Source organism: Enoplosus armatus, chromosome 1 (assembly GCF_043641665.1).
Source record: "Enoplosus armatus isolate fEnoArm2 chromosome 1, fEnoArm2.hap1, whole genome shotgun sequence".
Taxonomy (NCBI): domain Eukaryota; kingdom Metazoa; phylum Chordata; class Actinopteri; order Centrarchiformes; family Enoplosidae; genus Enoplosus; species Enoplosus armatus.
In genome coordinates, this window is record NC_092180.1 from 15,114,539 (window position 1) to 15,127,209 (window position 12,671).

At 42.2% G+C, this 12,671-nt stretch overlaps 1 protein-coding gene across 1 annotated transcript; it reads right to left on the reverse strand.

Moving 5' to 3' along the window:
• Window positions 1–2,131: 2,131 nt before the first annotated feature.
• crispld2 (cysteine-rich secretory protein LCCL domain containing 2) lies at window positions 2,132–12,184 on the reverse strand. The gene is made up of 14 exons (XM_070903785.1): window positions 11,903–12,184; window positions 10,664–10,782; window positions 9,640–9,772; window positions 7,895–8,010; window positions 7,345–7,445; window positions 7,063–7,257; window positions 6,918–6,978; window positions 6,750–6,816; window positions 6,519–6,649; window positions 6,331–6,374; window positions 6,153–6,225; window positions 5,784–5,859; window positions 4,628–4,758; window positions 2,132–2,183 (listed from the first exon to the last, which is right to left on the reverse strand). Exons 1-14 carry the CDS (start codon window positions 12,182–12,184, stop codon window positions 2,132–2,134), a joined length of 1,581 nt encoding a protein of 526 aa, XP_070759886.1.
• Between the last annotated feature and the right edge of the window lie 487 nt (window positions 12,185–12,671).

A 12,671-nucleotide genomic window follows, 5' to 3' on the forward strand; every position in this document is an offset into this window, starting at 1 on the left:
TTTTTACTTTTTAAAGTTCATACCCTGAGGATACAGTAATCCACATATGCATGTACGTTGTTTTAGCTACACGTTTTGTTCATTTGGATGACAATTAAAAAGGACTCTTGACTTTTTATGTACCCATGTATCCTGGGTATTATTAATTGGTAGAGCATAACTGAAGCATAATAGAGCCATCAAACACTAACACCAACCCTCATTCAAAAAAATAGATAGATTTTACTGATAAATAAAGTATAATGATAATAAAGTGTAAAATACACAGAATACTTCAAACAAGCTGAACACATCAACAATGCTTTCCTTAAAGATCATGTACTCAGTGGACACATCTTGTACTGACACAGAAACGTGTGGTAGCATTTGTATGTAATACTTTATTTTCAAATTGTGCAAAAAATATAGAACCCATCCTACACCTGTATAAAAACAAGACAATTAAAACAAATTCACACATTTTAATTTTATCTTATTGCATAAAGGATTATTCAAAAACAATGAAAAAAATCAAAATATTTACAGTTCCCATAACTTTACAAAACCTTTGCCATAAAATTTCCCATATAGAAAAGATGTAAATGCCTAGCGTAGCGATAGGACTGAGGTAGAATAAAGAGATGAAGTTGAAATATGCTTGAAGAAAAGATTTTGGAAAATCATTTTTTCTTGGCCAGGTATTTGTGACACCTTTACAGTCTCTGTTAGCATGTTAGTGTCTGACAGACAGAGCGACAAGGCTTAATGGTTCTGTAATGTATCTGGTGTTATTTAGGACCACAACTGTTTCATCAGTTTCTGCGATGCTAACTATCCTAAAATGTCCCTTTTCTGTGCATTCAAGTGACACAGCAGAAACATGTAAAGATACAAAGTCTAACAAACTAAAATGCTTTAAAAAAAAGTATTCAAATCAGAGTTGTACCAATGGCAGCAGTGTCTCAATCCAGTATAGTGATGGACATTACAGGTGTCTGTAAGTTCATAAACTGCAGTTTGATGATGAGAATCTTTAACGCATTCACACTCCTCAAAATATGGTCAAGTCTCTACACATAAAACTCCTGAAACATGTGACACATTCATCTGTCTTTGGTGGGGAGGGGACAAATTTAGCATTATCAAATATCTTACAGAAACAATGGAAATGAGGAAATGAGGAAAGCACTAAGCAATAATAAATATGAAATGACAAATGACTATATCTACTATCTGTGATTGTTATTTAATTCATCCACAATCTTGCCGCCATTCTGAGGACTCATCTGCACCAGCTATCATGTACTACACAGTGAACTTACCAATGTAACACCCTCACTTAATCACCTCCACATGTCTGGCCCTACAGTGACACCAGCCTACTTAAGGGAAACATCATCTATCTACAGCAGTGCCTGCTGCCTGTATACACTTCCATTTACCACACTGTTTCCTCTCCTTTTGTATTTGCCTGACAAGTTCTGGTCTACCCAGCCAACAAAACATCCTCACTCGCAAAGAGCACACCACTTAACTTATAAGTACAATTTAGACTTAGACTTGGTTTCACAGTCTAAATCCTCAAGAGCAAAAAGCATAGATTATCCAGGGGAGCAGAAAAAGGGCAATAAAATATAAATCAGAATAGACATACAAATGTTAATATATGGTACTCCATTTTTAAAACAAACAAAATATCATATATTCTATACACAATGATTAAATACAGTGTGATCAGTATACATTCCTGTGTATGAAAACCAATTAAAATTTGTAATAAGAACATCAATGTAAACATAATACTTCTGTAAAACATGTCTAACTCAAAACTTCCAGCACCAGCTGTTCAATGCAATATAATATATAAAAAAAACATTCTGTATTCACAGATTAAGTACGTATGTCTAAGAAATATCCATAACTGGAGTTAAAAGCTGAGAAAAAAATAGTCCATCAAAATATTGGACGACAACTTTGACTGGGTGGCTACTGTTTATGAACTAAGAGGGAAAATCAGTCTGCTGGGACGTTCTGTTTCCACTGAAGGCACAGAGACAGATGAACAGCCATGGTATCCAACCTGGGGGCACTTCCTGCTCTTCAAGAGCAGCTGAGGTGACTCTGTTGGTCTTAGGACTTCTGAGCTGAAGTCTCACTCCCTCACAGCAAAGACTCGGAAGGAGCCTCCCTCTGTGTTGCTCTTGCTGCAAACAGACAATACAGAAAACATGTTACATTTGGTAACCACTACTACTGTCTACTAAATATGTCAAAGGGGCACTCGAGCGATTTAGTATGTTACGTTCATAAAGTCTGGGGAATTGTGAGCAATAGATTGGAGAAGAATGGTCAAAATTGAAGCAGCAGAGGACGAGTTATCCTGAATTTGAATCCCTAGTATGGGTATCTTTCATTATACCCTCTGTGCCTCCTAAATGCCCACGTCTTTCAAACTGCACACTTTCTGTTCTCGAATAATGTAGCACTCCCTATGACGAGTTAACTGAACTTCACGTGTAAAATCGGTGGAGTGCCCCTTTAAATCAAATAAATACATATTTTTGCACAATGTCTGTTTTTGTCATACTTGGCAGTCTGCTTGCTTGGTATTGCCCAAGTTCTCCCAGCAGCCAAATCCATAAAAAAAAAGTACACAATCATGGTGTTCACAACATCCATGGAAATAATATCCACCAAATGGCACGTGGGCAATATGACTCATTGTTGCCGTATTTCTGAGTTTGACCTTCTCCAGCTACCGCATGTTTTAAACTTGATGACTTTGTAATTAGTTCATTAGTAGAGAGACCTTGAAGCTCTGCCACGATCAATAATCACGATATGCCTGTGCGATTGGTATCACATCCCAGATAATTGTCCGTATAGGAAAGCACTGACTAAGTGGCTGACAGCATTTCCATCCGCGAGTAATCAGATAGGCTGTGATTACTTCCCCAGCAACAGAGTCCAGTCCAAACTGCCCACCCTGCCATGATGTTGGCACATGGCACGGACTCTCAGCCATTTATTGACCTCCTATCCCAATGCCCTGAGTGGGGCCTTCCCAGTTCTGCATTAGATTTCATGGTAGTCAGACTTGGATTATTTTGGCCATTCAGCACTTTGCACACTCAATTGAAATGCCTGGGTAAAGTAAGCAAAGATCCCATGTGTGGCCCATCCACACACTAAACCACACTATTACTCTTACAACCCCACACGCCAGCAGAACTGGCCACAAGGGCTTCCTTGCCTAAGCTTAGTCCACTGGAGCCGGCCACAGACATGAGAGTGATGTGAGAAACATGGTGTGCATGCAGAGAACCCACTACACGCAGTATTACAGGAGACATAAATCAAGGTAGGGTATAGTGAATGAAAGCACCTTTCTCAGGCATATTTTAGATTCTCTTGTCAAATTTTCTTGTCTAATTTTACTACAAGCTTCGTGTTTTCATTTAAATTGTATCTCAAGGTTTTCTATTACCACACTCCCATTGGTCAAATATTAAAGCCTGAGATGAGCAAAGTACTGAAGGTAAATATTATTCCATATCTACACATTATAAAATTCTGTTTTAAATTGACTTTGATTAGGTTTTCTTTTTAAAAGCAGCTTTAGAGACTTGCCCATTGTGTGTGATTATGGTGAACATAGTTAAACCCAGAGATTTTGTTTCAGATCTTTACAGTTTACAGTACACTGAACCGTTGTAAGACTTCATCTTAGCTGGGCTCTAGACCTCTCTGATTTGGCTCCCCCAGCAATTTAAATAGGTTTGATGTTATGTCCTTTGAAGGTTGTTTATCCCAGTTAGAAATCAACCAATCAGAGCTTAGTAGGCAGGATTAATTAGACCTCTTCTTATGAGTGCAGACTTCATTGACATCTGCCTTCACTCTCCTGTTAGCTTTGTTGCGTGTTATGTGACACCTAATACATCTTTATCATGCTTGTTAGTGCAGTGAGTTTATGTAAATCCCAGCATAATTCTAATCAGCCGGAGTAAATGAAAACATCTGAGGATTTTGGAGGGCCTTTAAATTCCCTCTCTTGTTCCATTTATTGCAAACACCATGTGGCTCATGGTTTGGGAAACTATTATGACATTATTCAGGAATCTAGCCTCCACACCATACGTGCTACCTGGCTCCTCTGAGACTTTAGCAGATTACATGTTGCACTCCTCAACGTGCAACATTTGTTTTCAGAATGCAGTGTAGATGTTTTCACAGAATGTGTTTGAGTTGTGCCACAGTGGCCGACTTGTGATGTGCTTGCACATATGTTATTAGTGAAAACAAATGCCCATATTTCCTCAGGCTTTATGCTTAACTGATAGCTTTCATTACAACTAAGGAAATGGCAGCTTGTTGATGGAAGCTGTCGCACACCATGTCTAAACATGAATGGTTGTTCTCATTTTTAGACAAAGCTTCACTTAAATAATCTACAGCTAGACAGATCGGAGCCAAATCTAAAAATATAGATTTCTGGAAGTCAGACAATCTCTAATGTCACTATGGTAACCTACAGCTATTTGATATAGTGCCTGGTCCATCTATCTTTGTGCCTTTTGTTATTGTGTCCTCATCTGGGAAAGATAATTACAATAAAAATAGTTGACCACCAAAAATGGAGTCGTACCTCTCAGACTGGATGCCATTTTTCAGTACTCCAACATAGTTCTTTCTCTTGTCCAGTGGCAGAACATCCACAAAACCGCCGTCTGCTTTGATTACCCCTGCATGGATGGCTGCTTTACAAATACTGGAGCTCTGTGAAGACGAAGCGTGGCAAAGAGGAGAAAGCTTTGTTTTTTTACTAGATGAATATCTTTGTAATTCCTTTATCAACAAAAATAGAACAAAGTACAAAATATATTGTAGGAATTCACAGACACACATCTTAGCACACACACATACTGACACACGCAAGCATTTGTTTCACAGTCTGAGCCAACACAACAGACCATAAGCTCTTATCAACAGTCCGGAGCAGAATCATTCATTTCTAATCCAAACACAGATCACACTGTACATATTTCTAACCAGATGGTTTATGTCTCCTGTTTAACCAACATCCAGCCTCTACACCACTGGAGAAACACATTTGGGTGCCTGAGATTGCAAAACATTCTTGGTCATATGTCCTATGAGCCACACTGTTGCCTTATTCTGTGACTGTTGTAAGACGTAAAAGTTCAAGATCTCTGGGGAACTGTGATCTGTGTCTCGTCATCTAAGGCCACTTTCATCCATGGTAAAACTCCATTACACACAACTGGCAACTCCAAAATTAGCCATAAGAGTGACGTGAACACTTACAAACTGTATGTCTGATAAGTTTATTCTGCAGGGTACTTTACAATGACTACTGAGTGAAGATGTTAACCAGTCTTTGTGAAACCATTTCTTTCTATGTCTCCTGCCTCTGAGACACAGCCACTTACTCTGAGATAATGCTTAAATAAGCCTCTGAGTGGTCAGGCCCCATGCATGGTAATACATCCCTGGCAGTCTCTGGCTTACATCACCATTACTCCCATTCTCCATGAGCCATATTCATACTGTGATTCAATGGCTTTCCGTAGCTACCACGCATCACAAAGCCTGCAAAGTCTCTCTTAACTTAACCAGGCTGCAGCTCCAGGTATCATTTCCTTTCTGTCTGAACTAATAGCACATAAATACATGTAAAACAAATAGCACATAACTGGAGGAGCTGCACCTCTGGTGTGACTCATGATCAGTTTGTAAAAGTTCATTCACAACACGCACATACAAAACACTGTGTTACTTACGTCTGTGTAGATGTTGTTTCCAATCACAGGTGACCAATAAGACGGCTGAGTCTTGCAGCTGACTGGACAGAAGACTCTGAGAAACAAATTGACATTCATATGAATTTGCAGCAACAGATAGGGTTCATATTAATGGAAATAAGACTTTACTTTGACAGCTATTATAGCCTATTTAGAATTAAAAATGGTTTATAACACACTATAATATGGTTGCAACAAGATATAAGGACATATTTTATAATATTACAACTGTGTTTTACTGTTTTGTTGTTCATCTGTTTACATGCCAGCATCCTATAATACTATAAAGCAAAACTATTAATTGGCTAATTATTTCATGATGATAAGATGGTGGATGTGAGAGTGCACCTTGGACAGTGTGAGTAGGGCTTTTTGAAAGGGCAGATTTCAGCCACTGTGGTGTAGCAGTCTCCTGTCACTTCTGTCACAGAGAGAGAAGAGAAAAAACACTCAATATACGTATTATGTGTTGGCTGTGCATGCAATCACAACTCAAAGCTCTTCTTAAAAGCAGTGTTTCACTTACCTTCCACTTTGGCCACCACAAAGGCATTGCTGGGTTTATATTTACTGTAAAAGACATCATAGTGTTTAGAAATCCATTATTGTGCAAAATGTGAATCATCGAAGCAGGGAAATGTGTATCATAAGTGCTGCATCAGCAAACGTGATTTCAACCTATTTGGTAAAATTAGGCCAAGCACAAATATCTACCTGAAGGACTCAATGCCATTCTTTGTGGCTTTGACAAAGAATGGAAACTTGTCCGTCCTTGTGATGTCGACCAGTCCACCATTGTTGTCAATGACACCGAAATGGATAGCAGCTCGGCAAATACTTGATTGCTGAAACAATAAGAAATGAACACTTATAAATATGCATGAATTTACAGTATGAATTGTTGCATGATGCAAGATATTTGTTTGTCATGTTGGACAGACTCACCACATCATAAAAGAGATTTCCCCAAACTTTCCCTTTCTTACTGAGACAATTAGCAGGACAATTATATCTGCAGAGCCAGAAAATGAGTTGGAGACACCAGTGAGTTGACATTGGAGAGGAAGTGTATGGTAAATATACATAAACATCCAAAAAAAAGAATAACCTGACCTGCTGCAGGTTGCGCCTCTACATTTATCCCGCAGCCTCGTCTCACACTTAATGTTCTGAGCTGCAAGAACAAGACAAAAACATCTGTAAAGAAATGTGCAAAACATGAACGTTTAAGGTTATTTTTGATCATTCCTGTAGCTACCGAGATTGGTGTTGCTGGGAGTCTTTGAAGATGGCGTCCTGGGTGTGGTGGGCTTAGGAGTGGAGGGTTTGGACGCTGGTTTCTTCGGAGCAGATGCTTTAGGTTTGGGGGCAGGTTTGGCGGTAGTACGAGGTGGCAGTGGAACCTGAGGCTTCTCCACCTCATTCATGTCCTCTGTCTCTGAGCGCTGAGAGTCTACAGACGGACAAACAGATAGGGTTCAGGTTGGCTACATGTTTAATGTTAATATCTACTGAATGAAAACCATGCAGGTTTGCTTACCTTTGTAGCACAGGTTATTCCTACATCCTCCTCCATAGCTGGGAGGGCACTGGGAACAAGGGCGGCCATGCTGGTATGGAGCCTCACCGATCCAGTTGCCCCTGCAGAAGTGAACAGTGGACAACTTGACTAAGGTGGAAATTAATCATCAGTCACTGGGCTCACGGCCTTGTAATTACTTCAGCACTCTTTGTCCATGGTCAACACTCCTAATAGTCATTAGTCCCACAAACTAATAAAAACACTCCTCGTTGTCTCTCAGGCAATTACATCCTGTGGGCTGTCTGGAAAACAAGCGCCCACTCTGCTCTTGTTTTTCTTTCCCCGTGCTTCATTATTATTTTTCTATTCTGACTTCTGGGGGAATTTTAATGGCCCCAGTATGTCATACAAACGTCTCGCACGACTAGCACTACATATCTGCAGTACAGTTATATTGGGAGCACACACTGTAGCATTCGTCAGCACTGTAAGGAGGAAGAATGTAAACAAGAGTCAAGAGGGAAGAGGTGTTGATGAACAGTAAAACGTGAAGGAATGTTGATCTTACTTTGGGGAATAGTTGCACACGAGGTAAACGGCGTTCTCCCATATTTCTCCCCACACATCCATCCTTGGACACACATGCACAGCACAGCCCACTCGGCTAGTGGTTGCCCAGACCAGCTGTAAAGAGGGAAATAAGAGAATGGCCAAAGTTAGCACACTATTGAGCTTGTAGCCTAGATTTCCTGCCTCACTTTTCCCACTGCCCCACAGTTCAAGTGGTCATTCCAGAGGAAGCTACTAGATCGGCGGTCACGATTAATGGGGCCACTGGGACTTCCAGAAGTGCCAGGTTTTGTTATTCTGCCCCAGTCAGATGCACGTCCTGTGTGAACCCAGTTTACCCTCTGTGACACAATCATGATCATTTTCATCTCCCAGTTAGAAGTGGGGAAAAAATGGCAGTTTCTTAATATCTTAGTTCTGAAGAAACAGAAGTCAGCGTAGGCCCAAAACTGTCCAAGGTCAAATAAAACGCCTTATTAAACGGAAAAGTTGCTGCAGTGGTGTTAGAGATGAATGATGTGCCATTTGACAGCAAGTACAACACAGCATGTTCCATAACTCCTCCTCACTTTCCCCCCAAACTCTGAAACATGTGCACTCTCCCTCCTCAGGAATGTTCATCTTTTTTCCTGGTACAGTTAGAGGCCACTGGAAGCAGTGAGTCAGCATTCAGACTGATGTGTGCTGAGTCCTGGTAGTTCAGCTCAATGCGCTCTCTTAACTCCAGAGGGTCCAGCATTTCTCCGTACAGGTAGTTATGGAGTATGACTGCCTGGACTGCAGACACATCAGCACTTCAATCAAATAAAAGACGGAGACAAGGTGATGATGCTCAGTTTTGGCACTGTCTCCTCTCTGCAGCATCTTCAAAAGAATCCAGGTCAAGCAGTGAGGGGTGTCTGGTGTGTCTGGAAATGACTACCAGATGGTGGTGATCAGGTTTCAGCGTGAAGGCAGAGGGAGGAGCCTGGATGTTTCTGTAAACTCATCCCAGCAGCTACAAAGTAAAGTCTAGGGGAAGAGGAGGCCAGCTCACCCATTTCTGTTTCCTTTTGATTGATTTCATTTTCATATCCACTCTTCATCTCTTTGTTGTGTTTCTTCACTCTCTTCTGTTCCATTACTTGCATCAGGTTTTCTATTTATACTTGTAACATCCACAATCTGCAAGTTACTATGCCCATGCCTGTCATTTAACCCCTCAGTCCCTCCACACCTCTGCCCATAAATACTGTGAAACATCATACAGGGTGCGCACCACGTGTTGTATTCTAATACTGCCCTGCATCATCTGTCAGGTGAAATATGTTCCTTATAACAGATAAAAGAAGGCACATGACCTGATACTTAACAGATGGTATCATACATATAGCAGAAATTACAGTAGATAGGTTCAAAAGGAAGTTAAAAATATTATTCAGCCAAACTTTTCAGCTTCTTGCAACAACTGATCAGATTAAGAGTGATCTTACAATTCAAGTGCTTCATTAAAGGAGTACTGCACTGATTTAGCATCGTAGAACCAGAGATATCGTCTTTTTAACCCATGCATTCTTCTTCCTTGTCAAAACCAAGGTGCCTACATTACCCACCCACAGCGAGCTACGGAGATCTGGTAACTTCTCTTCTTTCTTTAACTCCAAACCCCCAGATAGTTTTCAAACTTGTAGTCTTCAGCCCCAACCAACGCAGACTCAAATGACTTCACTTCACATATGTAGTAGGACTCCCCAAGACTCTCACCTGGGTGTAATGGGTGCACATGGGCCCGGAGCAGCGTTCTGGACACCAGGGATTGCACTCTTGGGGGTAGGGATAGGTGTAGTCTTTCACCTCATCATACCAGGCCTGGACATGGAAGGCAGGAGAGCGGTATCTGTCGGGCACACACACACACACACACACACACACACAAGCAAACACACACAGACAGACAAACAGTAGGCTCAGTCACAGGCCATCTAGGTACCAGGGGCAAAAGGGAAATGTCTGAGGGAGCTGCCAGGTGCTTTGGCTAGACTTGAGAAACATTGCATGAACCCCCCTGCTCCTCCCCCCTCCCTTCAGGCCTCAAATGATGAGTCTGAATTTGACCTGGCACACAGAACGGCCGTCTGTTCCCCCTCCTTAACAGGGGAAATCAAATCTGGTTGAAAAAAAAAAAAAAGTATCAAAGCAAACCTAAACAAAACACGGCTCCACAGCCTAACAAATCAGTTCTAGCTCTTATTATAAACATCTCTTTTTACGGTATTGAAAAGTGCTGAGCTTATAAATGGAGAGTAGAGAGGGGAGTGGGAGAAAAAAAAACGATTCCACATCAGGGTTTGCTGGCACGGGAAGAAAAGAAGGGAATAGGGAGGGGAGGAAAGGGGCTGTGAGAATGAGAGCAGATTCCTGGAAGGGCACCTGCTGTGATAGTCATACACTGTCATACACAGAGGCCTACTGTGTCTGGTGTCTGCTGGGACACACAAACACTCGTTCACATAAACAACCTTAAACAACCTTAATACTACTACTACAACTACCCATGCTTGAGCTTCATACATATCAATGGACCAAGATTTTTTTTGCTGCAGTTCACAGGAAAACCTAGTGTTTTGATATTGATACAGAAATTCATGACCCTCACCCAAGCACTGCTAATGGAATTTCATACATTTTCACCTGTTATTAAAAATCAAAATGACCGCAGATAAAGCCTCAGATTTTTGAGCCTTACACATAAAATAGCTTAGCGACTGTGTGTGTTATTGCATCTCACCTTCCCCAGTGAACAGCCAGGTTTTGTCCGATAGACATGAGCAGGTTCTGAGGTCCATGGTCCCACTGACACTCCTCTGACCAGTGAGTGGCAGACCGCTCCAACTCATCATCCCAAACCTGCACACATAAAGGAATTTGCTTATTTTAGACACCAATGGGAAGACATCCCACCATTCACCTGCTGCATGTGCTACAATAAAATGATTAATAATCCACATCTTGTTCTGACTCAGTAGATACCGAACCGCAACCTGTTCACGGCTTCTGCTCCTGCACTTCCTTCCTTCCAAATGAGCTGAAACTGAGCTGGATACAAGTACAACATTAACCTTAGACAGTGACATTTGAGCAGAGCAGCTGGCGCCTGGCCCTGGTCCACTACAAATCTCCAGCAATCACAGCTGAATTATCCACATTTCCTGAGTGGGTTTCTTTACAGCGGTGGAGAGGAGGCTGGAAAGCGGAGAAGACACCTGACTCCCACCGTGGAAGGGGGGGGGGCTATGAAGGGAGGGAGGACTGCACACAGCATGGCCCCTCAACGCACATCTCCTCAGTAAATTTCCAGGCTTTTGGTGGTCGCTAAAACATGCACACACACAGACACCACTGTAACCCCAAACACCCTCACAGTACACTAACACAAACACACACACTGCCTGTTCGCTGGAATTCGAGCATCGGGCAAAGTAAATCTTCAGACACTTTCCTCCCCGGCTGTAACCGCACTCCAGAGACACACAGGCCGCCATTGCTTCTCTCAACATTATGGACCTCATGGTTTTTCAATAACCTTCTGTGTGTCTCAACAATAACCCCTCTCCTACTTTACCCATTGATGTGCCACGTCGTCCCATAATTTTCCCCTCCCTTAATCTCTCTGTGTCCTCCTTTGACCCGGCCCTCCTGTCTTCTCGCTGAGCTGTTTGCAGGTAGGACAGAGTCAGCATTATTATCCTCCCTTGTAAAAGAGCAGCACAGCAGGCTGCCAATAGCTCACCATCATTACGGCATGTTTCCAGCAGAGAGAAAAGGTTGTTGTTATTACAGCAACACCACTTTTCTAGGCAGAGTAGAAACTTAATCACCTGCCTCATTTCAGAGCTCAGTGCTGACACACTCAAATTAAGTTCTTAGTGAGGTAAAGCCAAAGATTAAAGTTGATAACTTTCAATTATCTTTGTTGATTAAGAATAATAGCGAAATAGATAATTGGGGGTAATGGGACATGTCTCACCATGTGCTCCATGTTCGAGGCAGTGGGGTAGACGCCGCCCCTCAGCTTGTTGTGCAGCTGGAGGATATCCTCACGGTCCGACCAGCGGATGGCTCGCCGGGTCCTATTGCCAGCTGAGTTTCTGGTGCCGTCCTGATCCGCTTCCTCCTCGTAGCGGCTCAGCAGCTGCCTGAGCTCCTTGGAGTCAGGCAGGAAGAGGGAGGCTGAGTCCCTGACGCACAGCAGCACAAGGGAGAGAGAGAGGGAGAGGCCAGGGAGCCAGGTCATGGCAGCGCAGGTCATTCTGACACTTCAGCTGTCTGGGTTGGACTTCCAGACTACAGTAGACCGCAGATTGTGTGTGAGCGCCGCTCCTCAGAGTCCCAGACACAACCTGCAGGGAGGAAGTGTTTAATGAGTCTTTCCCCACAGTGCGAGTCAACAAAGCAGAGGGCAGATTACAAAATATGGGCATACAGATTACTAAACTAATATAGGAGTCACGTCCTCTAACAAAACCAAGCTTTAATGCACACACACACAGAAACATGCAGGTTTACAAAGTCTCTCAGTTGTTTTCCTGATTCTTCACTCTGTCCCTTGTATTGTGTTACATTATAACTGAAAGGGGCACAGAGTCTCTTGTGATGCTGAGGCATAGTAAACCTCAAGTCTGGACTTTTTACTCTCATCGGTTCTGCTTTCTGTCAGTTCAGCCTTTTGCCAGTTTATGGCTGTTCATACAACCTGTTACTAGTTTATCAGACACACAAGTGGAGTCTGATGCAAT